Source organism: Poromitra crassiceps (genome assembly GCF_964638095.1).
Source record: "Poromitra crassiceps genome assembly, chromosome: 17".
In the NCBI taxonomy this organism is placed as follows: Eukaryota; Metazoa; Chordata; class Actinopteri; order Beryciformes; family Melamphaidae; genus Poromitra; species Poromitra crassiceps.
In genome coordinates this window covers 32,561,820-32,589,146 of record NC_139635.1, presented here as the reverse complement: position 1 = coordinate 32,589,146, position 27,327 = coordinate 32,561,820, and the positions used below count along the sequence as shown (strand labels likewise).

At 43.3% G+C, this 27,327-nt stretch overlaps 2 protein-coding genes across 2 annotated transcripts in view; both read right to left on the bottom strand.

The window, feature by feature from the left end:
* Positions 1-3,871, bottom strand: part of LOC310792348 (scavenger receptor cysteine-rich domain-containing protein DMBT1-like) — a gene marked incomplete at both ends in the record, with an annotated part of 42,022 nt that extends 38,151 nt beyond the window's left edge. Inside the window, 2 exons of the mRNA XM_083654069.1 lie at positions 207-518; positions 3,808-3,871. Coding sequence (XP_083510195.1) covers positions 207-518; positions 3,808-3,871 — 376 coding nt within the window. The remainder of the gene's footprint in view (positions 1-206; positions 519-3,807) is intronic.
* Positions 3,872-13,252: 9,381 nt separating this feature from the next.
* LOC310792347 (uncharacterized protein) lies at positions 13,253-19,148 on the bottom strand (the record flags this gene model as incomplete). The annotated part of the gene is made up of 3 exons (XM_083654068.1): positions 18,979-19,148; positions 18,341-18,667; positions 13,253-13,404 (listed from the first exon to the last, which is right to left on the bottom strand). The coding sequence occupies exons 1-3, from the start codon at positions 19,022-19,024 to the stop codon at positions 13,253-13,255; spliced, it is 525 nt and encodes a 174-aa protein (XP_083510194.1). The 5' UTR covers positions 19,025-19,148.
* Between the last annotated feature and the right edge of the window lie 8,179 nt (positions 19,149-27,327).

The following is a 27,327-nucleotide window of genomic DNA, read 5'->3' as shown; positions in this document are numbered from 1 at the left end:
TCTATTGAGTGCATTAACGCATGGAGCGTGTTAATGCACGACGTTTAATGTGTAGCCGCGTTTTCACAGTTTCCACAGCAAATTATAACAGAAAAAACATCGTCCTCCAACCTCTAAAAAAATATGTGATTTTTCTGTCATTAATGGGTTAACCACAGACAAAGGAAATAATTTATTTGAGATAAGTGATCAAAAATGCTTCTTACCTGAACAGACAACACCAGCGTCCTCCTGGTGATCACAGTCTTCGTTTGCAAATCCATTGTGACGGCAATCAGTTAGAAAGCGTTCATTTCCTGAACACATCACATTATCAAGCCAGATCGGGTCAATTCCTCGACCAAAGTGGGCCTCTATAGGGGCATCCACTGCCATCCCACAGCCCAGCTGCCTGCAAACCACCTTTGCATCTTTCAGGTCCCAGCCGTCATCACAGACTGTTCCCCAGCTGCTGTTGTAATAAATTTCAACTCTTCCAGAGCACAGAGATCCACCAACTAGTCTGATCTGGCCACCATCTGTCAGGCACAGGAGACATGTCATATGTTCAATAATATAAAAACACAAGATTTTTCTTTATGCTTAATTTATAGGTAAATGTACTGACCTGCAGTTGAAGATGAGGTCAGGAGAAAAGAGACTAGAGGAGAGAAAAGCAGAGATACAATGTTGCATGAGATATGAAATGTGCTGAATTCAACTCACCAGTTTTTTAAAGATTTGCAAAACTGTCCTCATTATTTAAATACACATCCCATCCTCTCTAGCCTTTCTGAGGAAATGTGCTCCTTTAAAATATATTGACATGCATTTCTGCTTAGACAACTTCATCGTTAAGAGAAACATGACAGATGGTACACGCAAGTCATTGATCATTTTGATGTTGCTTTTTTCTACAGTGTCGGGTGAAACCTTGTAACTCCAATTTTGGTGATTTTCATGCTTAAACTTCATGCTCTTTTATTGGTTGAGGACATTCTGACCCTTCAGTTTATAAAACTTGCTAAACCTGTTAAATGCATGGTGGTTAAAACCAAGACTGTTATGTCAGTTATGTCAGACTTAAAAGCAATATACGTACCGCTGCCTGGTAAATTGCTTGTCTTTCTACTTCCCTTTCCAATAAGAAACATTTAGCACTTTCAGAGTTAGCTGCCATTTCCCTGATATAATAATTTTTAAATTGTTTATTTGCTATGCTACCATAATTATGAAGCCAAAGAAAACTTTTCCTGAGGCAGAAAAAAAAGTGTTGCAGAAGTGGACTGTACATAATTTAAGAGAAAAACACTTTTGCTAGTTTGCCTTTACAGGACAGTTTGATATTTACGAGTCATACAGACTGCAGTGTGTTGAACCGTTGAAAGAAGCAGCAGCACACAGTTTACTCACCGTAGACCATTAGTTTCAACATGCTGGTCAGTGGAGGGAGCATCCAGTGTCAAGAGGGGATCGTAGAGCCAGAGCTGCACAACAGAAGCACCAACCTTGTTCACAGCTTGCAACAGAAGTGACAGTGGCTTTTACAGACAGAGACAGATGCTGCACAAACATCACAGCAAAGGAGGTGAGAAACTTGCAGCATTTCACAACTCAACCTCAGTGTTTTCACAGTAAGTGTTTTTAGTGTTCTGACAGAAAGTTTTTTTTTCACAGAACCACGAGTTGCTGCTCTCCCACAGGCTACTAGGGGCTTTGCCCACTCAGTTGTATCCCCCCACCCCCCTCCCTAGTTGAACTCCTCTTCTACTCCTCGCAGCCTCGCCGTGTGACTCTGATGTCTTTCAGAGGCTAATTTTTAAAGCTAGAATGAAGATACAGGGGTCATATGAAACTAGAAGACCTAAGGCATCGATTGGTACCAACCAGGCCATTTTCAAATTGCCCCTCAGATATTTTTTAACTGCCGGGCCTGAATGAGGGCCACTATCCACATTTAGGTTTACATAGTTCACAGCATTACATCCAGTAATTCTAATGTCACCAGTGGCGTGCACACTGCACAGACATTTTGGGGGGCACCTTGTTGCATGGAACCGCCGGCTGCCTTATTATAGTAGTGAGATCAAATAAACAATAATAACATTACAGTAGCACATCACTGTATGGGGAACACTTTATAATAATTGTACACTACGAACCACTAAATTGGCTACTTACTTATTCAATATACTGATGCGGATATTCCTTTCTTTACTTTGAGTCTCTTTTAGTCCAACACCAGTTTTTTCAACTGGTGGGGGGATGTGTGGGGATGTTACAGTATTTAAGGCCCCATCCCTATATTTTTGACAAAATGTTCCATAAGTTTATGGACAATTAGAGGGTTATTGTGCTTTTGGCTTTAATTGAGTGTACCTGTCCTGCACTGTAAATCCTGTGTTGGATACAGGTGAGTTTATTTCGTGTTATAGACCCCTTATACAGCTTGTCAACATGGAGCTGCGCGCGCATCGTGTAGGCAAAAAGCCGGGAGCCCGTCATTGACACAGACAGAGCTGTGTGAAAGACGTCGCTGTCAGGACTGCTCTGTGCTCATCTGCGACACACAGTTAGATTTATGTTTTAAAATGCAGTTCTCGGCTTACAGCCTACAGCTACAGGCAGCTTATCTGATTATGACGAGCACTACAAAGTCGGGCATTTTTAATGATGTCCTCGTTCCAATCAGTTCAACTCAATAATGACATTATTTAACGTTACTTGGTTGTTAACTAACCGAGCGATGTGGCTGCAGCCTACTACAGCATACCTGATATGAAATGAGCGAGCACTGCAAAGTCGGGCATTTTTAACGATTTCCTCTTTCGGCTTGCAACCAAAGACACATACGGTTAGCATTAAAAGCAGTATGAGTTGACGGGATTCGGTAAAGCTTTAGTCCTTGCTTTGTTGATAGTGTAACAGAATGTTCAGTGTTGTGTTGTGTTCTATTGCGTGTGGGCAAGGCTGTGTGTTCCCTCGAGTTGCGTAGAACAGGATATGTGGGGAGAAGCGTGTTATAATGTTACAGCCTGGCTCTATCGTTTATTATTTTATTAACCAAGTGTGAATAGGCGGACCTGAATACTCTGCTACAATAGCTTTCCAATTCTGGCATCCCACTGCACAACACGAAGACATGTCTTGCTCGAATAGTTTTCGGGCCACTGGAAAACTACTTGACAGGGCTGCGCGGAGTCTGTCTTTCTGCCTCCGTCTTGCGCATCTGACGCTGCTTGTTGTCATTGTGACGTAGGCATATAAGGGGTCTATTGTGCTGTTGGCTTTGAGTGTTCAGGTGGCTGTGCTGTCAATCCTGTTGAGATGCAGGTGAGTGTATGTCTTAGTTATTATTCTGGCCTTAATTCTTCTTATGTGCACTGTGAGAGGGGCCCATTATGCATCCAGGCCCAGGGGCCTGTCATGTCATAATCCGCCTATGCTTGTACATAATAATTATGTACAAGATGTGCTACTGTAATGTTATTTAGACTAGACCAACAGTATGATTATTATGTTTATTTATTTGGGTAAGACTGCTCTCACCAGAACAGACTGCAACTGTGTGATGGCCCAACTTCAATACCCTACCACATACAGTAGCTATGTTTTCTGCAGACAAATTTGAATGGATTATTATGTCATTTGGCAATGTTTTAATAATATTAAAGTAAATACAAGATTACTGCAAGTGTGTGTAAGTTGTAGCTATTAACCTAAGGTTAGTACAAATTAATACATTATATAATATAAACTTTCAAATCTGTAAAGGCCGGGAGGCCCTGGACAGTTGTCCCTGAACATGACTCTGCTCTGGGCTCTGACCTTTCTTCTTCATCATCTGTGCTGACTTCTTCTTCTGGATCAGGTGGCAATACGTCTGCCTCATCCTCCTTGCTGCTGATGGTCTGATCCAGGAGAGCAGAGAGCTGCTTCCCCGGGCTGCCTGCTGTAGCTACCTTTCTTTTTCTTTTCTTATTCTTTCCTTTCTTTGCATTATGCTGCAATTGGAAAATGAGCTAAATCAATGTTGTGCTGTGCATGACATTTAAGGATTAATCTCCCAAAAATAGATCAACAGTATGGGTAAGACTGCTTGGTGACCAAGCCAGACTGCTACTTTTTCTGCAGGCAAATTGGAATGGCCTATTGGCCATTTGGCAATATTTTGGTATATTTAAGGCAAATAATACATGATACAATAGATTACTGCTAGTGTTAATGATGTAATGTAGACCTATACGGTTACTACAAAATACTAGATATTCAGCTAAACTAGCTTCATGTGTGATTTAGGTTCGCCAAACCACAATGTGAAGTTAAAATAAATGGTGGGCCTCTAATAAAGAGATTTTAATAAAATTAGATGAACAGTTAAACTTTTAAATCTGAGCTTGTAAAAGCCCTGGACTATGTCATCATTGGACTCAACAGAACCAGGATAATGGATCATCTGATCTATCGGCCTTAAAATTAGGCATCATCAATTACCGTAGTCTTGTTTAGTGTTGGAGCAGAATAGCACATAACAAGTCTGGAAACACGATGCATGTTGAATACTGCAGAAATTGAGGTTATGGCCATTATGTGGTGGTGGCTGTTACTTCTGCAAATGTTCTCACGTCATCTGAGGGATATGTGAGATAAATACATACACATTCACACACACACACACACACACACACACACACACACACACACACACACACACACACACACACACACACACACACACACACACACACACACACACACACACACACTTGATCTTGAGGTTAACATCAGACTGGGTGTGAGTTCCTGATGTAACATGCTAGAGATGCCTTCAAGTGTTTCCAACATGCATTCATGTGTGTGTGTGTGTGTGTGTGTGTGTGTGTGTGTGTGTGCGTGCGTGCGTGCGTGCGCTTGCATGCGTGCGTCTGCATTTGAAAAAGAGAAAGAATGTCTTCTGTAGTACGCATGTTTGTGTATGAGATACTTTCATGGGGATAAGTAACCTGTACTGTAAATGTCAAAAATATCTATAATCCATCACCCACTCTGTGTTTTACCTGTAACATGATATCGTCACTGTCGGGCACGAAACCTTGTATCTCCAAATGTTGCCTCTTTTTTTCTGTAAATAGATTTTGAGGGTAGCCTACCTCAAAATAACCTGTGAAAGTTTCCAGTACTTTGGACAATGTTATATTACTGGTTATTAATGTTATTATTACTATTAGCCTACACAATGTTAAAATGTGAATGTTTTTTCTTCTTTGTGCTTTTTGGGCGATACAAGGTTTCCGCCCACGCCCGACAGTATGTCAAATGTGTAACGTGTCCAAAATCACGTCCCAAGTAATTGTGTAAAATTGACTGCAAAATAAATCCATCTGTGGTGAGTTGATTTCTGGAGACAATGATTCATTTCACACAGCTGTCCCATGGCTCAAATGGAAATGGTCTAAAGATTTGATTCATGATTTATTTATTTATTTCTACCATGGCTCATTGACTCACCAATTCTGTCAGGTTTCAGTAGCAAGGCCTCACACACACACACACACACACACACACACACACACACATGTAACAGCCACTATTCTGCATTGTGTATTTGGATGTTATGATGTTGGCTGAATGACAGGCACACACCGTTGCTGGGATCACTGGGTTTACTTCACATGTAAAGACAAAAACACGGTGTCACACACCACTTCACGTCTCTCTCTCCACATATCTCCGGCAACAAAGTAGTGCAACTGCCATTTCCATTATACAATTCTAATGTACAATATACAATATAAATGGCATATAAAGATAGACAAAATAAAGTGCATAAAAATATACAAGATACAAAACACATTCACAATCCCCCCACATAAACCCAATTCTCTCTTTTCTAGTGCAAAATATGAATTTAACATAAACACATTGAGCAAACATACCTTCACATGTAAAGACAAAAACACGGTGTCACACACCACTTCACGTCTCTCTCTCCACATATCTCTACAAAAAGGAATCACAGAAACACACATAAACCTACTATACACATTACACCATATGACCCTTATAAAAATAACGTGACTCTGAACGGCACACGCCGCGTACTGACTGCGCCCGGACCCAACGTCAGCAATGGCACAAAGCCACTGGCTAGCGGGAAGCTAACTAGCTTAGCTAAATAAAACATAACAGTCTGAAAACGAAATAAAAACTCTCCACACTAAGGAGGCAGGATCAATGAGTTCGCTAGCATTTTACAGCGCTCTGTACAGCAGGATAGTGTCATTTTAAGTTAAAGAAAATATAAATATCTAAATCAAACGAGAGAGCAAATGGAGAACGTGACCTACCCGGCAACAAAGTAGTGCAACTGCAATTTGCGTCCGGGCGTGTAACACCAAAATACCACCCCAGGGGAACAAAAAACTAACGTAGTTAAACCAGTAGGGTGGGACCTATTAGAAGGAATTGATTTAGGGGAAGTTCACTAATAAAACAGACATCGGGACAAATAAACAAACAAAATAAAATAAATAAAATAAGCTCGGCTACATACTCCCCCCTGAACTTCACCAAAATACATCAAGACTTGGCAGAATGCTCCTTACATTCACAATTTGCGACTAATGAGTCACTCATCATAATGAGAAAGCGACCCACGAGGGCTGCGCAACCCTCCTGGATACACTTGCGAAAAGGGGTGCCTTATACACCGCCTCATACACCACTATACTAAGGTAACACCATGTATACCTCTTCAAAACGGGGAGCTTTTAATAATTATCACTGCTACTGCCACGGATGCTCGACCTGAGCAATCGGTTAAATAAAAGTCCTAATATAATTTATGTTTTACAGGGGGTACTTTGCTCGCCTAGCAAGCCAGTTCAGGGACTAAGAGCTTCTTTTGTGTCATGTTCTGAATCAGTCTATTGACAGGTTTCACTAGCCTGCCTACTCGTGATCTCATTCGAGACACCGCACTGTTGGCGGTGCTAAGGGGGGGTTCATTGTCATCGAGCATCCCATCAACCACACTTGACGTGCTCATCGGCTTCTGGCTCACACTATGATCCACTTCAACTTCTCTGGAGTCTTCCTCAACGTCGGTGCATTCTGACAGAGGGTTGGGGGCAGGACTGTCCAAGACCCAGCTGGTTGTCCGGTGTTCTGTCGCATCCCTTGTCAGAACCTCCGACACCTCGCTCCGCGTTCCATCACAGGTTGACTCAGTTGACCCGGCAAATGATGATTCCATCTCTTCATCCTCCATCTCGAGTGGCAGGAAGTTTGCACAGAGGAGGCGGTTGCGGTGTACGACCTTTTCATGCCCACTGCTGGTGTTCTTGATACGATAGGTGTGGCACCTCGGATCTCTTGAAACCACCACGTATGGAATAGACTCCCACTTATCCGCCAACTTCTTGCCTCCCCTTTCGCCCTTGTTGGACAGCAGAACTTGATCTCCCTCCAAGATATCATGGCCTTTGGTCCTCCTGTTATACCCTTCGGCTTGACGCTGCTGGCTGTTCGTGGCATTGACCTGGGCAGATGACAGTGCCTCCTTTAGATCCTCCCTTAACTTCAGGACGTACTTGTTATAGTCGACGATGTCGGAGTTTCTCTCCACATTGTGGAACATCACGTCGACTGGGAGTTTAGGGGTTCTTCCGTACATTAAGTAGAACGGAGCATAGCCTGTCGACTCATGAGCAGTGCAGTTATAGGCAAAGGTCAATGTCTGCAACATCTGAGGCCATTTCTGTTTCGATCTTGGAGGTAGCGCCCTGATCATGCTTCCCAGCGTCCGGTTGAAGCGTTCGACAGCCCCATTTCCCATGGGGTGATACGCTGTCGTTCTCGACTTCTTCACTCCAGCGACCAGCAGCAGCTCTTGAATCAGCTGACTCTCGAAGTTTGCTCCTTGATCGGAGTGGATTCTGTCTGGAAAGCCGTAGACACAAAAGTATCTGTCCCAGAGTTGGCGGGCGACTTGCTTGGCTGACTGATCGTGACATGGAAAGGCGTGAGCCATCTTTGTGAAATGATCGGTCACGACCAGAACATCTACATTCTTTCCATTCGGGACTTCAGCTGACCAAAAGTCAATACAGACCATCTCGAGGGGGCTTGTTGTTTTTATGCTTTCGAGGGGGGCTCTGCCTTCGGGTTCTGGTGTTTTGCTCACTACACAGCGCTTGCATGTCTTGACGTATTCTCGGACATCCCGCTCCATGTCAGTCCAGAAGAACCTCTGTTTCGCCAAGTAGAGGGTTCTGTGTTGCCCTTGGTGCCCGGCCTCGTCGTGCACGCCTTGCAGAGCTTGCTTGACCAGCGCCTCAGCGATGACATACTGGCAGCGCTTCTTCCCGGTCAACGGATCTTTAAGCACTCTGTACAGGATGTCGTCTAACATCTTCAGCTTGTCCCACTGCTTTAGTGTCTTCTGGACTCTGAGAGGCTCTTTGACCCGTTCCCTCCTAGATGGTCTCCTGCCTCGTGTCACATAATGGATGACTCTTGCCAGTACAGCATCCTCTTGTTGTTTGTTCTGGAGCTCTTCGAGGGAGAATACTGGCAACGCAATTTGGCCTGGTGGGATGAGCTCTTGCACGTCATGAGCCAGCCAGGAGATCACTCTCCCTTTCGTTCCTTTCTCCCACTCCATCTGTCCATCCAAGACTGCTGTCACCTCATCATTGCTCATGGAGCGACATCCAACTTCAGACTCACACTCCTTCACCTCTTGACAGTTCGTACTCAGCCGGAAAACGTCCTGTATGGAGTCATCTCGGACCTGCTGTGCTTCCTCGATCAAGGCTCCATATGGCTCTGCCATGAGTCTCTTGCTGACTCGTGCTTTGACGAATGGCTGTCTGCTCAGGGCGTCTGCGACGATATTCTTACTGCCTGGGATATACTGGATGCTAAAGTTGTATGGTGCTAATTTCGACACCCAGCGTTGTTCGACAGCATCCAGTTTTGGCTTCGTGAGGATGTAGGTGAGCGGATTATTGTCAGTCCAGACAGTAAAGGAATGTCCCTTCAGCCAATGGCTGAACTTGTCGCAGACGCACCACTTGAGGGCGAGAAACTCCAGACGATGGGCGGGGTACTTGGCCTGTGCACGATTCAGGGCTTTGCTCGCAAAGGCAATTGGACGCGCCTTGCTTTCGCCTTCGGGGACTTGAGAAAGCACAGCGCCCAGTCCATCCAATGAGGCGTCGGTCGAGAGGACGAATGGGCGGCTGAAATCGGGATGAGCCAGCACTACAGAGCTCAGCAGAGCAGTCTTCAGCTGGTTGAAAGCGTCACTCTGTGCTTGAGTCCAATCGCTTGGGCTGAGTCTCCTGAAGTACATAGCGCGCTTTGCGTTGGTCTTGCCTTTGGCGGCGGCGGTCAAGGAGAACAGAGGCTTTGCCATGCTGGAGCAGTTTTGTATGAACCTCTGGTAGTACATTACCATACCGAGGAATGATTTGATTTTCTTTGCTGAGGGCGTGACTCCATCCTCCATCATCAAGTCCGCTTCAGTCATGGCAGTGATGGCTTGCACTTTCTCAGGGTCTGTGGCAACTCCGCTCTCGTCAATGATGTGACCCAAGAACTTTACGCTGCGCCGAAGGAAGTGACACTTTTTCTGAGCCAACTTCAGCCCATGTTCTCTCAGCCGTCCGAAAACCATCTCGAGCCTTTTGATGGATTCCTCTTCATTTGGAGCAAATACTAAGACGTCATCGAGGTAGCACAGCAGAGTCAAGAAGTTTTGGTCTCCAAAAATGTTCATCATGAGGCGCATAAAGCTTGCCGGGCTATTACACAAGCCTTGTGGTAGCCTGTTGAACTCGTGGAGGCCTACTGGTGTAGTGAAGGCTGTAAACTTCTTGTCTTGCTCGTGCATGGGGATGTTATAGAAACCCGACGTTAAGTCCATGGCACTGAACACAGCATTCCCTCCTAGCGCGGCCAAACAGTCAGCTTGGTGGGGTACTGGATGGGCGTCCTTCACTGTGCGTGCGTTAAGCCATCGGTAGTCCACACAGATACGTAGATCGCCATTCTTTTTCCATACGAGTACCAGCGGAGAGGCCCACTCACTTGAAGACTTGCGTATTAGCTCTTTCTCTTCCATCTCAGAGAGGGCTTCTCTCAGCTTCTGGTACTGGCCTGGTGGGACTCGGCGGTATGGTAGTCGGAAGGGGCGGTCATCCGTTAGATGGATTCTGTGGACAAAGTCCTTGGCTTGGCCGCAGTCCAATTTGTCCTTGGAGAACACATCTTCGTACTTCTGTATGAGATCCACCAGCCGGCTCTTCCAGTAGGGTGATACTTCGCATAAGCTCGTGTCAACTTCACCTAGCCCTAGGCTGTTGAGCTTCTCTTGAAGGGTGGGGCTTACTGGGGTGCCGTGGACATGGTCAGTGTTCTTCTGGATGCTTTGGCTTTGTGCCTTCAACTCTGTGTCAGGGCCATGGTTCGCACTGAGCTCGAAATCCTCCAGTGCTACACATGGTGAAACATCGGCCAGTTTCATGTTCCTCTTCAGTGTTATAGGCTTGTCACTTGGGTTCACGACTTTTACAGGAACCCATCTGTCGCCAGTCATTGTTGCCACGGTTCTTCCTACCATGATGCTTTTCCTGTGCGACTGGGATTTCGTCGGCTCCACTAGTATGGCACTTCCCACTGAGATGGGAGCATTTCCAGGAAGCTTGCCCCACACTATATGCTCATGACTGGGCAGGAGTGTCACAGCACTAGCGAGCTTCACAGTCCCGATGGTGTCTGGGATACTGTCGCCTTTCCATCTTGTTATGCCTGAGAGCATGCTTAAGAAGTGTTCGATGCTCTGCTCGCCAGAAGAGTCAGCTTTGTTCATCACTCGCCAGTAGCTGGGGTCTCGCTTGAATTGGCGTAGCAGGTGTTTGAGCACATTGGTGCCTATTATCATCTGGTCACGTTGGCCTGGTACGACTAAAGTGGGCACGCTTACTTCATGTCCATAGATGCTCAGTTTCAACTGGTGAATGCACTTGGGCCGCACTTGCACACCGCCACAGCCCACCAGGATAACATCCATGCTGGTTTGAGTGCTCTCTGGTAGCAATCCTGCTTTGTGGAGCTCCTCTTCAGCGTCTTCACTCATCGTACAAGCCATTGAACCACTGTCGAGCAGGGACTGCAGTACAACTTGGTTACTCACTGTCACGTCAGTGTAGAATAGATCGTCTGCCTTCTCGAGCCTGTGTATATTTTGGTAGATGGTGGTACTACCACTCTGAGCAGACTTACAGCTTTCTTCATACACAGAGCTTAGATCTTCATCTCTGCTGAGGGTCTGACATGACGCACTCACACTTTGCCCTCTGGAGTGTGAGTGAATCAGTTTCCCTGGTTGGGTGTGCGGTTCTCTGGCTGAGCTTGGTGTGGCGAGGCTCTTGTGCAGTCCCTCTTCTGGTGGCCCGGCTCCAGACAGCCAAAGCACCTCTTCTCCTTCATGCAGTGCTCACGTGTGATGTGCGTTTTCTCACCACACACACGGCAGGAAAGAGGGCGTGTCCACTGGGTCGGCTGTTGGACTGGTGAAGCTGCTCTAGCCAGGACGCCTTCCAGCATGCTGAGTACCCGCTCTAATGCTCCTGCTTCCGCAGCAGTGACTGCACTCCCCTTTGTGGGTGTGGGAGGCTCTTGAACACCAGCTCTCATTGTAGTCAACTCCTCCACCACAGGACTGCAGGTAGCTGCGGCTGCTGTAACTATGTTGGGTCTTTCTGTTTTAGTGGGTCTCTTTCTTGCCGGATGTTCTCTTTGGTGCTCGTCGATGGCCTCTTGCACTTCTTTGGCTGACCATTTGCTGATGGGCTTACACTTGAACACACTGGAGAGGTCAGAGTTGGAGCAGTTCCTGATGAACATCATAGCAATTTCTGCCGACATGTTCTCCATTTTCCCTCCGCTCTTCTGCAGGTGTCTGTCGGCGTGTTCAGCTGCTGTGTTCAGTCGGACCCAGTAGTCCACTGGACTCTCATCTGCATCCGGACGTGTGGCATAGAAGTCAGCCATCGGCAAGCTGGACATGGGGCAGTCACTGAAATATCTTCTTAATATGTCGTATATTACTTCGGGATGTGTGACCTGGTCAGAACGACTCTTCAGCCCCACCTTGACGATGTTCTTTGCCCGTCCCGAGAGATGGCTGAGGACTTCATCCACTTGTTCTGCAGTAGGACAGCTTTTTTTGCGTAGATACACATCCACCACATCTATCCACTCTTGGACGGTGTACTTGTCTGTGCCATCCCCTCTATACATCACTGGTTCCTTGGCATCTGTCTTCACCACGACGTTCAGTTGGGACATGTCAAGTGTGGAGGGCGGGGGCCCCAATGACGGGGAAGCTATGGGGGGTGGGGGACTTATCGTGGGGCTAAGTGTTTGATTGGCCAATATGCGACTAACCACAGCATCACCGATCTGGGTACCTAACTCTCCCAGCAGGTCACGTAGCTGTTCGAGGGTGCTACTATTAGTAGCGGCGGGGGTGGAGGATCTGGGGTTCACTATGGGTGTGACACCACCTAACTGGTCTGGTGTGTCACCGTTAATGGTGGCGGGGGTGGAGGATCTGGGGTTTACTATGGGTGTGACACCACCCAATTGCTCTGGGGTGTCACTATTAGTGGCCGTGGGAGTAGGGAATCTTGGTCTCACTATAGGTGTTGAATTATCCATATTTAGAGCGTTACTATAGTTTAGTTGCCTAACCGTCCCATCTGGGTTACTCGCATACGTCATCAACTCTCTACCCCTCCCCATACTGGTAACTGGTGTAACCGACATTGTAGACCAACTGCAATAATAGAGTACAATACAGTGTAATCAGTACAGTTAACTGTATAAAACGTGTAAAATAATGTTTTCTTTTCTTCCCAAAACAAACTTTTTTTTTCTTTTCCCAAATAAACTTATCCAGAGAACACCAAATAAAACAACAGTCACCACGATCCTCAATCTTTTTTCTGGAAAAACAAAATAAACAGTCACCACAGTCCACAGACCCTTTTTTTTTTTCAGCAAAACTAAGCACCTTTTTTTTCAATCATCACCAGGATCATCAGGTTATTTTTCTTTCATTCTTTCCTTTTTAAACCACAAAATAAAACTTTTTCTTTCTTTAAGAACATAAAATTATGACTATTATTAATATTTTCAACAGTCACTACTGTCCACGCGTTCCTCGGATTCTCCTCGCTCACGGCGCGATACGCTTACTTGCTCACAGCTTAACCTCGGCGATCTGCAGTGGCTGATCTGAAGAATCCGGGTCACGGCACCAGATGTAACAGCCACTATTCTGCGTTGTGTATTTGGATGTTATGATGTTGGCTGAATGACAGGCACACACCGTTGCTGGGATCGCTGGGTTTACTTCACATGTAAAGACAAAAACACGGTGTCACACACCACTTCACGTCTCTCTCTCCACATATCTCCGGCAACAAAGTAGTGCAACTGCCATTTCCATTATACAATTCTAATGTACAATATACAATATAAATGGCATATAAAGATAGACAAAATAAAGTGCATAAAAATATACAAGATACAAAACACATTCACAATCCCCCCACATAAACCCAATTCTCTCTTTTCTAGTGCAAAATATGAATTTAACATAAACACATTGAGCAAACATACCTTCACATGTAAAGACAAAAACACGGTGTCACACACCACTTCACGTCTCTCTCTCCACATATCTCTACAAAAAGGAATCACAGAAACACACATAAACCTACTATACACATTACACCATATGACCCTTGTAAAAATAACGTGACTCTGAACGGCACACGCCGCGTACTGACTGCGCCCGGACCCAACGTCAGCAATGGCACAAAGCCACTGGCTAGCGGGAAGCTAACTAGCTTAGCTAAATAAAACATAACAGTCTGAAAACGAAATAAAAACTCTCCACACTAAGGAGGCAGGATCAATGAGTTCGCTAGCATTTTACAGCGCTCTGTACAGCAGGATAGTGTCATTTTAAGTTAAAGAAAATATAAATATCTAAATCAAACGAGAGAGCAAATGGAGAACGTGACCTACCCGGCCATAGACATATATAAGGCTAGATGGCTTAAGGCGGAGTCACCAGCGTCGTTGAAGCGCCGCCATCTTGCTACGGCAGGCTTTCTGGTACGTTCTCTGGTAGCTGTTGGAGGGTGCACAGACAAAAATACTCATAACTTGCTGAAATCTTGACGGATTTACAAACGGTTTGGTTTATTACAAGCATATTCCGTTCCCGAGATATGGCAACAACAAAACAAAAAACACAAAAAACACTATATTTTTGATGGGCTCCAAATTACACCAAAATTATACCGAAGCATCTATGCCATGAGAGGGATTCAGGCACAAAGTTTCATGCAGTTTCATCCATTTCCCTAGGAGTTATGATCATCTGATGTGATAATACTAACCCAACAACAGATGCTCATAGCTCCTAGCAAAATGGATGAAACAGCATGAAACTAGGTGCGTGAATTCATCTCATGATGATGATGCTTCAGTTTAAGTTTGGTGTAATTTGGAGCCAAAAATAATAATAAAATGTTAGCGTTTTTTTAACCCATAGATATATATAAAGCTGTGGTGCCGTAGCAAGATGGCCACCATGCGACGACGTCGCTCTCCATTGACCGGCAGCGCGGGTAAGCCATCTAGCCTTATATATGTCTATGTACCCGGCAACAAAGTAGTGCAACTGCAATTTGCGTCTGGGCGTGTAACACCAAAATACCACCCCAGGGGAACAAAAAACTAACGTAGTTAAACCAGTAGGGTGGGACCTATTAGAAGGAATTGATTTAGGGGAAGTTCACTAATAAAACAGACATCGGGACAAATAAACAAACAAAATAAAATAAATAAAATAAGCTCGGCTACACACACACACACACACACACACACACACACACACACACACACACACACACACACACACACATACACATGCATCTACACATTTACAACAAAGTATCTACAGGCTGTTACCGTTCTGACTTGACAACTTTATGTTGTGTTTTTTTTTACTGTTTTATCTGAATTACTTCTTTAAATACCTTTCAGCAGCAGGTCCTCTCAGTGTCTCACAGCAGCTTGCCTCTGGTGCTGGGACCTGCATTCTTATTGGCTAAGGCACTTCTGTGTTGTTAACTCTTTGTGACCTGGGTTACATCACATTGTGTTTCAAACATAGCGTGCATTATTTTCGCCGGTGTGAAAAATGGCTATAGTTTATATTCAGAGCACTCAGTAAACATAACTTTACCCCACTTTTAGACTGCATCAAGATAGACTTAGCACGGTGGTCTAATCTATAGCCTATCTTAAGCAGGGCATGCACTCACTCTATTAATAAATGATTGTGCTAGCAAGATTATTATAGGCTAATCGTTCTAAATGATCCCAAATACTAAAATCATTTTTTAAACAGTGTTTTGCAAACTGCCAAAACTCCTTTTGCAGGATTCTCCCTATTTTTAACCCTTTCTGCGGCTGTGCTGCCGATTGGTAATTGATCCCGTTACTGTCTTTCAGAGGCTGTAACGGGCTTTAAAGTGAGCTAGCTTGTCGGGAAGGAAGGAGGTTAAATAACACTCCAAATTTAGGCTAAATTTTTGCTGGGTGGAGAACCATTTTCAAACCTCACTTCAAGATATCTGAATGAAAATAGGTTGTGTGGATACCCACACAACTCTCTCTCTCTCTCTCTCTCTCTCTCTCTCTCTCTCTCTCTCTCTCACTCTGTTAAAAGTGGGGACATCTAGGTTGCTGCACTGTTCAATGTAAACAAATTTAGTTTTACTTTAAATGTGAACATATATTCAAGAACACTTTGTTTTCCTCAACCACTTTTTCCTCTTTATTAAGTTTTGTTGTTACAAATAAGGAACAAACATAAAATAGGCAAAATATAAAAGAATCAATTGTATAACACTTTAAAAAGACCATTTCTCAGCAGTGAAATAGACAGGTTTTAGGTCTGACCTCTTAAACGGGTTTCTTGGGCCCTGATCTCATCCAGATCAGACCATGCAAACTTTTAATTCAAACAAAATCTTCAACTAAAAAGTGTAAATGTTGAAGTTACACAAGGTGTTTACAGGATATAAGTGATAAGTAACTAAATTAATAATAACAATAAAAGCAATATACAAATGAGTGTTGTAGATGTGTTTAGCATTCAGCTGACCTTATCCAGACCTGGGTTGGACCAAAAGTAACAGAGCGTCTCCTCTCTCCTGGGTGGTAAAGTTGGTAGAGGTTTGGACCGTCACACTATACTACAAACACTCATGAAGATGAACGATAGACTCTTTAAAAATCTTTTCACAAGTTTGCTTTTCCTCTCCAAGTCTACTGACTGCAGCTTCACACAACATCACAACTCATTTTTCAACTACATTTGAAGCACATAATGATCTATATACAGAGATTTAAAAAGAGAAACAAGCTTGCAGCCTCAGATCTTCAGGCTGGTCAAAAAAATAAAAGTTTATCTGACGGTAAAAGCCTGGTCTTCTTCTGTTTTCACTCTACCAACAAGTGGAAAGCCCTACATATGAGCTGAATGTTGTTGCTGACCTGTGAAAACCTTTTCTCTACAACATCAGCTTTCCAGGAATTAAGAAAAGCTCTCTCTCGCTCTCTCTCTCTCTCTCGCTCGCTCTCTCTCTCTCTCTCTCTCTCTCTCTCTCTCTCTCTCCTTTTTTTTTAGCTTGATCACCATACGGTTTTGAGTTTATCAAATAGTTTTTTAAGGTTTCGTAACTCAATTTCTGTAGAATTTTCTCAATCCATAGAGGAGCATGTGACCCTTCAATTAAAATTAAAACAGGAAAATCACCAAACTGAGTTATGAGGTTTTTCCGCAACAGTGACAATATGTACAGTATAGGAAAAATATTTTGATTTTAGAAGCCAAGCAAAATGACCAAATTGTGAAAATGACTTGTTGCTTGCAGAAACAGCAAAAATAATTTCTTCAGGATCTTTATCACCAAGATTTGTAGATGAGCTCCTCTCCTCCCAGAGAAATGAATGGAGCCTGTAAACAGAGCACTCCTGCTGACTGGTGTCAAGCCTTCACCATCTGACATGGAGGTCATGGTCTACCAAAGTGATACAACATTACTTTTAACATGTTTCTTTTGCTCTGTAGGCTACTTTCTGTTTTTATTCCATTATTTTAGAGATTAGTATTTAATAGTTTCCTTTTTGCTTTCTTCCGTTTCTGAATTTCACCCTGCAGGTGAACATAAATGTGTGACTCTTGTGTCTCTTTCTTCTTCACAATCCCTGAATACTGCACCTCTTCCACACCTCATACTGTAGACTGTGACAATAAATTGACCTGAACTAATGGGAAAACTGATGAAATGAATAAAAAAGTATTAATTGAGACTGAAACGACAATCTCAAAACAATTATCACCAATTTCTAAAACAGTATTTCATAAGTATGTTTTTGTTCATTTCTGGGAAGTGGAGGGAGTCAGGAATCAGGGAGTCATAACTGATCTAATTGGCTATGAGCCTTCACTGCTGAAAGCTGATTTGAAGAATTTGAGTGATGCTGATGGATAGACATTCAACACCTGCATTACCAGATGGCAGACAGGGGGCGCTCTTTGTTTTCACACATTACAAACTCTGGGTTTTGCGAATGTCCATTACAGCAAAAATGTCCTGACTTCCTTTTCAATTATCCTGATTTTCCTGCTGTGATTTAATTCTGACTTTAAATGGAACAGCTCTGTCATTGTAAAATCTTTCAGGACATTGTGTGAAAGCTAAGTGAAGTGGAATGAGCTCCTTGGAGATCCGACTCTGTTCCCTGAGCTCAGCACTGGAATCACCAAGGTATGAATCCAGCTCAATGTCCTCCTCTCTTCTTCCCCCTGCTGGCCTGGAGAGACATGACAGCAGCCATCTCTGTTAGTTGATCACACCTCTCTAATAAGCTAACAATATACAGTCTAACAACTTAATTTAACCCAAACCTCCACTGAGTAAAGATGTTCAGTACCTTGAAGTAGACACAGAGGGTGGTCAGCCCCAACAACACCACAGTCGACAGCAGGACAAGTAGCCTGATGATGAAATGTGTTGTATAGCCTGAAACAGATTCAGAATCATCACATCAGATCACCTGACATCATGAGAACAGCTCCCATTCAAGATAGAGTTAACGTTGCCCTAAAACGCATAACTCTCATGCTTTGTTGAAATGATTAAATGGATTGTTAGCACTGTCACATACATTGGATTCAGGTTCAGATTCTCCTTCAGTTTACCTGAGACAGTGAGAGAGAGGGGCTGGCTCTCAGAGGAGAAGCTACGACAGGAAAGATAGATGTGATAAACACAGCTGTAGATCCCTTCGTGGACGTGGTCTGCAGCAGGAAACAGGAAGTGGGCAGCATGATTGACAGCTGGCTGGGTGTAGTTGCGTGCTGTGTTGGAGGAGGTGAAGGTGAGGTGGAAGGAGCCTCCTGGGTACTGTGGCTGGGTGGAGCAGCTGATGGTGAAGCCAGAGCCCATGGACACCTGAAGCCCCTGCTGCTGGGCCTCGGAGACCCCGTCCATGGAGGGAGAGAGGGAGATGATTGGCTGAAGCACATCTGTAAACAGAGAGGGAGAGGATTGGCTGAACCAGCAAATCTCTAAACAGATTGCTGATGAAGACTTGAGAATACATGTTACTGATATATCCTGATGCCTCCTTCCTCATGACAAACAAGACTGTTTTCTCCTCATCTGTTTTGTCAAAGTGATGAACGCTGATGGTTGAAAGGCAATAGGATTAGTCTGTTAGCAGCCACTGTACAGTACAAGACAGATACCTGCATTTATATGTATAGTACAGAAGAGTCAGAGAGCAGCCTGTCACTGTGGAAGCAGCTGAGGATAAGATGCCACTGATCAGAGTTACCTGAGCAGATCAGCTCCAGGCTGAAAGAGCTATTATATGAACCCATGTTTACTGAACACTCCCTCAGAGCAGACTCAGACCCATCACAACGAGACAGAATCCCCCATACAGATCTTTCTGAGGAATCCACTCTGCTTTCTGTTGAAATAGCAGAGCCACAGTCCAGCTGTCTACACACTACATATGCTGCCTCCAGGTTCCATTTATTGTAGCTCCCTATGTAGTGGGAGTGGTCAGTCAGTGGTCTCCACTCTCCCTGGTGTTTCATCTCCAGTGCACCAGCACAGCGGTTGGCTCCTCCCACCAACCTGACATCATCAGGCTCTTAACAGAGACAAGAGAGCAATTAATTAGCAAAATAACAAGTCACTTTGATTCAATCTGAAAACAAGCTAAATCCTCTATAGCTCCTCTGCTACCTGAGCAGGTGAGTCCAACAGCTTTCCTAGGTGAGCAGGTGTTTCTAACTGAGCCTGAGCTTCTACAGTCCAGGAGAAAGGACTCATTGCCTTCACACTGGAACTCTTTGGTCCACATTGGAGCCTCCACTTCTCCATAGAGTGCCGCCTGGAGGACTGAAGGACCACCACAGCCAAGCTCCCTACAGACCACCTCTGCATCCTGCAGGTCAAAGTCAGCTTCACACACTGAGGACCATGCCTGGTTCGACTTGACCTCAAGTCTGCCTGAGCACAGACTAGTCCCATTCACCAGCTTCACGGACTCTGGAGAGAGAGAGAGAGAGAGAGAGAGAGAGAGAGAGAGAGAGAGAGAGAGAGGAATTGTACTTTGCAAGCCGTTTATTAACTCACTCCACCATATAAACTACATTCAATACAAGCCTAAAACTTTAAAGCTAACAAGCCAAACACCCACAAAACAAACAAGCAAAATAATCATCAGCAACATAAATGGAGGGGGTAAATAAATACATAAATGTTGTATACATTTACACCTACAGTACCCCTACTTACCCCTATTTACCACACACACACACACACACACACACACACACACACACACACACACACACACACACACACACACACACACACACACACACACACACACACACACACACACACACACACACACACACACACACACACACACACACACACACACACCCTGTAAATGGAATATGTGGACTGGACCTGTGAGAATATCATTACAAAATGAGTTGTGCTGAAAGATAAGTTAAACATACAACAACATAAGGAAATGTAAGCATCTCTCTTGTTTCATTTTGTATAGAGCACCCATGTTCGAACTCCACACTTAACAAATGGTGTGTTGTGTCCCATATGAAAGCTTTTCGTTTGTTCTATGTGTTTTTGACATCTGCATTGTCAGTGATTCTTTAATTATTAAGATTTTTGCCCACGGTGCATCAAAATGTTTTACTGTAAACGGTAATTACTATATATTTCACACCCTGTAGCCTACATTTGGCAGTGCTAATGTTGTTTCTACTGCAGATGGCAGATAAATACTCTATAATACTATCATAGCCCTGTGTGATCCAGTGTAAATCTGACATGTACAGTAGCATGTCAAATGAATGTTAGACTTATTTTTCTGATTTGTTTTTGTTGCTTTTTAAAAGAAAATCAACTTTGTCTACTAATTAAATAATTATTTTTATTTTATTAAAAGTAAATTACAAACGACCTTATTTGCAGCTGAATTTATGTTTTAAAGTCACCCTGAACAGAAATGTCTGAAAACGCTTCAGTATAAAGCCACACAACGGCCTGGAGCAGATGCCGTAGGCCGTAGGACATATGTGTTAATCTGAAGGCCTGGGGGCCAAATCTGGCCCGGCACCTCATTTTATGTGGCCCGCGAGAGCTAACAAAGATTTTCGCAATACAATTCTAATTCTAGTTAGTCCTAGTTGTAGGCTACTAGTTGTCTGTCATTATTTTTCCTATAATTCTGCTTTCAGAGCAAGTTATTCATTAGTAAGTTATTACTAAACAATAATAATCTAATCAAAGGCAATTATGTAATATGATAACAACTAGGCAGATTCATTTATATTGTGTTACATTCACAACCGGCCCTTTGAGGGCAACCATAATGCTGATGTGGCCCAGGATGAAGTTGACTTTGACACCTGTCCTGGGAGCACCTGCTAAGCATGCATGAACATCCTGTGAATAGTTTATTTTCTGCCATGCACCAGCTCATATCCTTATTATATGATACTGGCATAAATGTGAGCTGCTCTATTGAGTGCATATTAATGCATGGAGCGCGTTAATGCACAGCGTTAGCCTCTACGTGAGACCCATGTTTAATGTGTAGCCGCGTTTTCACAGTTTCCACAGCAAATTATAACAGAAAAACCTTGTCCTCCAACCTCTAACAGAAAACAAAATGTGCTTTTTCCTTAACATATTATTAGAATTGTAATGTTGTTAGTCATTAATGGGTTAACCAGAGACAAAATAATTTATTTGAGATAAGTAATCAAAAATGCTTCTTACCTGAACAGACAACACCAGCGTCCTCGTGGTGATCACAGTTTTCCTTTGCAAATCCATTGTGAGGGCAGTCAGTTAGAAAGCGTTCATTTCCTGAACACTTCACATCATCAAGCCAGGTCGGGTCGATTCCTTCACCAAAGTGGGCCTCTATAGGGGCATCCACTGCCATCCCACAGCCCAGCTGCCTGCAAACCACCTTTGCATCTTTCAGGTCCCAGTAGTCATCACAGACTGTTCCCCAGCTGCTGTTGTAATAAATTTCAACTCTTCCAGAGCACAGAGAACCACCAACTAGTCTGATCTGGCCACCATCTGTCAGGCACAGGAGACATGTCATATGTTCAATAATATAAAAACACAAGATTTTTCTTTATGCTTAATTTATAGGTAAATGTACTGACCTGCAGTTGAAGATGAGGTCAGGAGAAAAGAGACTAGAGGAGAGAAAAGCAGAGATACAATGTTGCATGAGATATGAAATGTGCTGAATTCAACTCACCAGTTTTTTAAAGATTTGCAAAACTGTCCTCATTATTTAAATACACATCCCATCCTCTCTAGCCTTTCTGAGGAAATGTGCTCCTTTAAAATATATTGACATACATTTCTGCTTAGACAGCTTCATCGTTAAGAGAAACATGACAGATGGTACACGCAAGTCATTGATCATTTTGATGTTGCTTTTTTCTACAGTGTCGGGTGAAACCTTGTAACTCCAATTTTGGTGATTTTCATGCTTAAACTTCATGCTCTTTTATTGGTTGAGGACATTCTGACCCTTCAGTTTATAAAACTTGCTAAACCTGTTAAATGCATGGTGGTTAAAACCAAGACTGTTATGTCAGTTATGTCAGACTTAAAAGCAATATACGTACCGCTGCCTGGTAAATTGCTTGTCTTTCTACTTCCCTTTCCAATAAGAAACATTTAGCACTTTCAGAGTTAGCTGCCATTTCCCTGATATAATAATTTTTAAATTGTTTATTTGCTATGCTACCATATGAAGCCAAAGAAAACCTTTCCTGAGGCAGGAAAAAAAATTGTTGCAGAAGTGGACTGTACATAATTTAAGAGAAAAATACTTTTGCTAGTTTGCCTTTACAGGACAGTGTGATATTTATGAGTCATACAGACTGCAGTGTGTTGAACCGTTGAAAGAAGCAGCAGCACACAGTTTACTCACCGAAGATCATTGGTTTCAACATGCTGGTCAGTGGAGGGAGCATCCAGTATTAAGAGGGGATCGTAGCGCCAGAGCTGCACAACAGAAGCACCAACCTTGTTCACAGCTTGCAACAGAAGTGACAGTGGCTTTTACAGACAGAGACAGATGCTGCACAAACATCACAGCAAATGAGGTGAGAAACTTGCAGCATTTTCACAACTCAACCTCAGTTTTTTCACAGAAGTGTTTTTAGTGTTCTGACAGAAAGTTTTTTTTTTTCACAGAACCACGAGTTGCTGCTCTCCCACAGGCTACAGGGCTTTGCCCACTCAGTTGTATCCCACCCCCCTCCCCAGTTTAACTCCTCTTCTACTCCTCGCAGCCTCGCCGTGTGACTCTGATGTCTTTCAGAGGCTCATTTTTAAAGCTAGAATGAAGATACAGGGGTCATATGAAACTAGAAGACCTAAGGCATCGATTGGTACCAACCAGGCCATTTTCAAATTGCCCCTCAGATCTTTTTTTTAACTGCCGGGCCTGAATTAGGCCCACTATCCACATTTAGGTTTACATAGTTCACAGCATTACATCCAGTAATTCTAATGTCACCCGTGGCGTGCACACTGCACAGACATTTTGGGGGGCACCTTGTGCGGCACGTGGAACCGCCGGCTGCCTTATTATAGTAGTGAGATAAAATAAACAATAATAACATTACAGTAGCCCATCACTGTATGGGGAACACTTTATAATAATTGTACACTACGAACCACTAAATAGGCTACTTACTTATTCAATATACTGATGCGGATATTCCTTTCTTTACTTTGAGTCTCTTTTAGTCCAACACCAGTTTTTTCAACTGGTGGGGGATGTGTGGGGATGTTACAGTATTTAAGGCCCCATCCCTATATTTTTGACAAAATGTTCAATAAGTTTATGGACAATTAGAGGGTTATTGTGCTTTTGGCTTTAATTGAGTGTACCTGTCCTGCACTGTAAATCCTGTGTTGGATACAGGTGAGTTTATTTCGTGTTATTGTGCTGTTGGCTTTGAGTGTTCAGGTGGCTGTGCTGTCAATCCTGTTGAGATGCAGGTGAGTGTATGTCTTAGTTATTATTCTGGCCTTAATTGTTCTTATGTGCACTGTGAGAGGGGCCCATTATGCATCCAGGCCCAGGGGGCTGTCATGTCATAATCCGCCTATGCGTGTACATAATAATTATGTACAAGATGTGCTACTGTAATGTTATTTAGACTAGACCAACAGTATGATTATTATGTTTATTTATTTGGGTAAGACTGCTCTCACCAGAACAGACTGCAACTGTGTGATGGCCCAACTTCAATACCCTACCACATACAGTAGCTATGTTTTCTGCAGACACATTTGAATGGACTATTATGTCATTTGGCAATGTTTTAATAATATTAAAGTAAATACAAGATTACTGCAAGTGCTGTAGCTATTAACCTAAGGTTAGTACAAATTAATATAATATATAAACTTTCAAATCTGTAAAGGCCGGGAGGCCCTGGACAGTTGTCCCTGAACATGACTCTGCTCTGGGCTCTGACCTTTCTTCTTCATCATCTGTGCTGGCTGTTCTTCTGGATCAGGTGGCAATACGTCTGCCTCATCCTCCTTGCTGCTGATGGCCTGATCCAGGAGAGCAGAGAGCTGCTTCCCCGGGCTGCCTGCTGTAGCTACCTTTCTTTTTCTTTTCTTATTCTTTCCTTTCTTTGCATTATGCTGCAATTGGCAAATGAGCTAAATCAATGTTGTGCTGTGCATGATAATTAAGGATTAATCTCCCAAAAATAGACCAACAGTATGGGTAAGACTGCTTGGTGACCAAGCCAGACTGCTACTTTTTCTGAAGGCAAATTGGAATGGCCTATTTGTCATTTGGCAATGTTTTGGTATATTTAAGGCAAATAATACATGATACAATAGATTACTGCAAGTGTTAATGATGTAATGTAGACCTATAAGGTTACTACAAAATACTAGATATTCAGCTAAACTAGCTTCATGTGTGATTTAGGTTCGCCAAACCACAATGTGAAGTTAAAATAAATGGTGGGCCTCTAATAAAGAGATTTTAATCAAATTAGATGAACAGTTAAACTTTCAAATCTGAGCTTGTAAAAGCCCTGGACTATGTCATCGTCAGACTCAACAGAACCAGGATAATGGACCATCTGATCTTTCGGCCTTAAAATTAGGCATCATCAATTAGTCTTGTTTAGTGTTGGAGCAGAATAGCACATAACAAGTCGGGAAACACGATGCATGTTGAATACTGCAGAAATTGAATTATGTGGTGGTGGCTGTTACTTCTGCAAATGTTCTCACGTCATCTGAGGGATACGTGAGATAAATACATACATACACACATACACACACACACACACACACACACACACACACACACACACACACACACACACACACGTACACACACTTGATCTTGAGGTTAACATCAGACTGGGTGTGAGTTCCTGATGTAACATGCTAGAGATGCCTTCAAGTGTTTCCAACATGCATTCATGTGTGTGTGTGTGTGTGTGTGTGTGTGTGTGTGTGTGTGTGTGTGTGTGTGTGTGGTGTGTGTGTGTGTGTGTGTGTGTGTGTGTGTGTGTGTGTGTGTGTGTGTGTGTGTGTGTGTGTGTGTGTGTGTGTGTGTGTGTGTGTGTGTGTGTGTGTGTGTGTGTGTGTGTGTGTGTGTGTGTGTGTGTGTGTGAATATATTTATCTCATGAATCCCTCAGATGATGTGAGAACATTTGCAGAAACAGCCACCACCACATAATGGCCATGCCGTCAATTTCTGCAGTATTCAACATGCATCGTGTTTCCCGACTTGTTATGTGCACGCACACACACACACACACACACACACACACACACACACACACACACACACACACACACACACACACACACACACACACACACACACACACACACACACACACACACACCTGACCTGTGAGAATATCATTACAAAATGAGTTGTGCTGAAAGATAAGTTAAACATACAACAACATAAGGAAATGTAAGCATCTCTCTTGTTTCATTTTGTATAGAGCACCCATGTTCGAACTCCACACTTAACAAATGGTGTGTTGTGTCCCATATGAAAGCTTTTCGTTTGTTGTATGTGTTTTTGACAAATTCATTAAGAAGAAAACTATTTATTGACAAATGTGAATGTAGCCTATAGCCTACATCAACCAGCCCCTTGTCAATTAATTTAGTAATCTAATCAGTAAGATCAGTGGTTCTCAGCTGGTCTAGCCTCACAACCCACGTTTTTCCTTAGTCATTAAGTCGCGACCCAATCTTCAGAATTTAGCCTAACTTTGTAGCGTAATTTACCCCCCTTCACAACAAGCTAGCATGGCATGTTGGTACCAGTGGATGCCTTATGTCTTCTAGTTTTATATGGTACCAGTATCTTCACTCTGGCTTTAAAAAAGAGCCCACTACAGCCTCTGAAAGACAGTAATGTTGGCTGCGGAATGCGGATGCCAGCGTCTTCAATGAGTAGAAGAACTTTTTTTCCTCATGCACTCATCCACAACCCAGTCAAAATGGCACCGTGACCCACTTTTGGGTCCCGACCCACCAGTTGAGAAACACTGGGCTAGATGATTAATTGTTTAAGAACACATTTCTAAGCTACGGAGCCCCTAATATGACGTGGAAGATTTTTTTCATTATCTCGTGGCCACGACTGGCCACGACTTACTTATCTCGTTCCCACGAATTACTTAACTCGTTCCCACGCATTAGTAACTCGAGTCATGGCCACGACTTACTTATCTCGTGGCCACGCATTAGTAACTCGAGTCATGGCCACGACTTACTTATCTCGTGGCCACGCATTAGTATATTGTGGCCACGAGTTACTAATGCGTGGCCACGGCATAATTAAATAAATCTTGATGTCACCACACAGCCACGGTACTAATCAATCCATCCTTTAATGTTTTTAATGTAATCTTTTTTTTTTTCATACACTTTGTGCTATGCTGTCATCCTACTGGTGCATTCCGTTACAGAGATATGCAGTCATTTAAATGACTTGTCATGGTTTAATATTGAACCGATTTCTTTCTTCAAAAAGGTGACAAATACAAATTTACTCGATGTGGTTCCTTTATGACAAAGTCTTATCAAATGGGGATATAATGCAGATGTATTTGTTGGTCCTTGATATAATTCAACTTTTTTATTTTATGATTTTAATATAATTTAGAGGTGTAATTGCATGTTGTACCCAGAGGAGGGCGCAATACACTTGTCTGTGTGTGTAATCTGAAGTGGTAGAGAGCGCTCCGTGCGGGCTGTGAGCAGTGGTTCTGGTTCCCAATCTGTGGTCCGAGTGAAACATGGTCAAAATAGCTACATGAAACGAACTGCCTGGAAATGTCCCCGATTTTCATTTCAGAAATGGTCACCCAACTCTGGCAGTGCCTTGCACCTCAGTTGATTTGGTACAAAAAAATATTTAATTTTAATCCACAGCATAAACAACAGGTTAAAAACCGCTGTAAGCGTTGCTGTCGTTACCACTGAGCCTGCGTTTTCGTTCAATAAGAGCTTTTATTCTGAAGGTTATGACCGGAAGTCTTCCTTTTATTCTAGTTTCCAGTCTAGCTTTTCTTCTTGTTCTTCTTGAA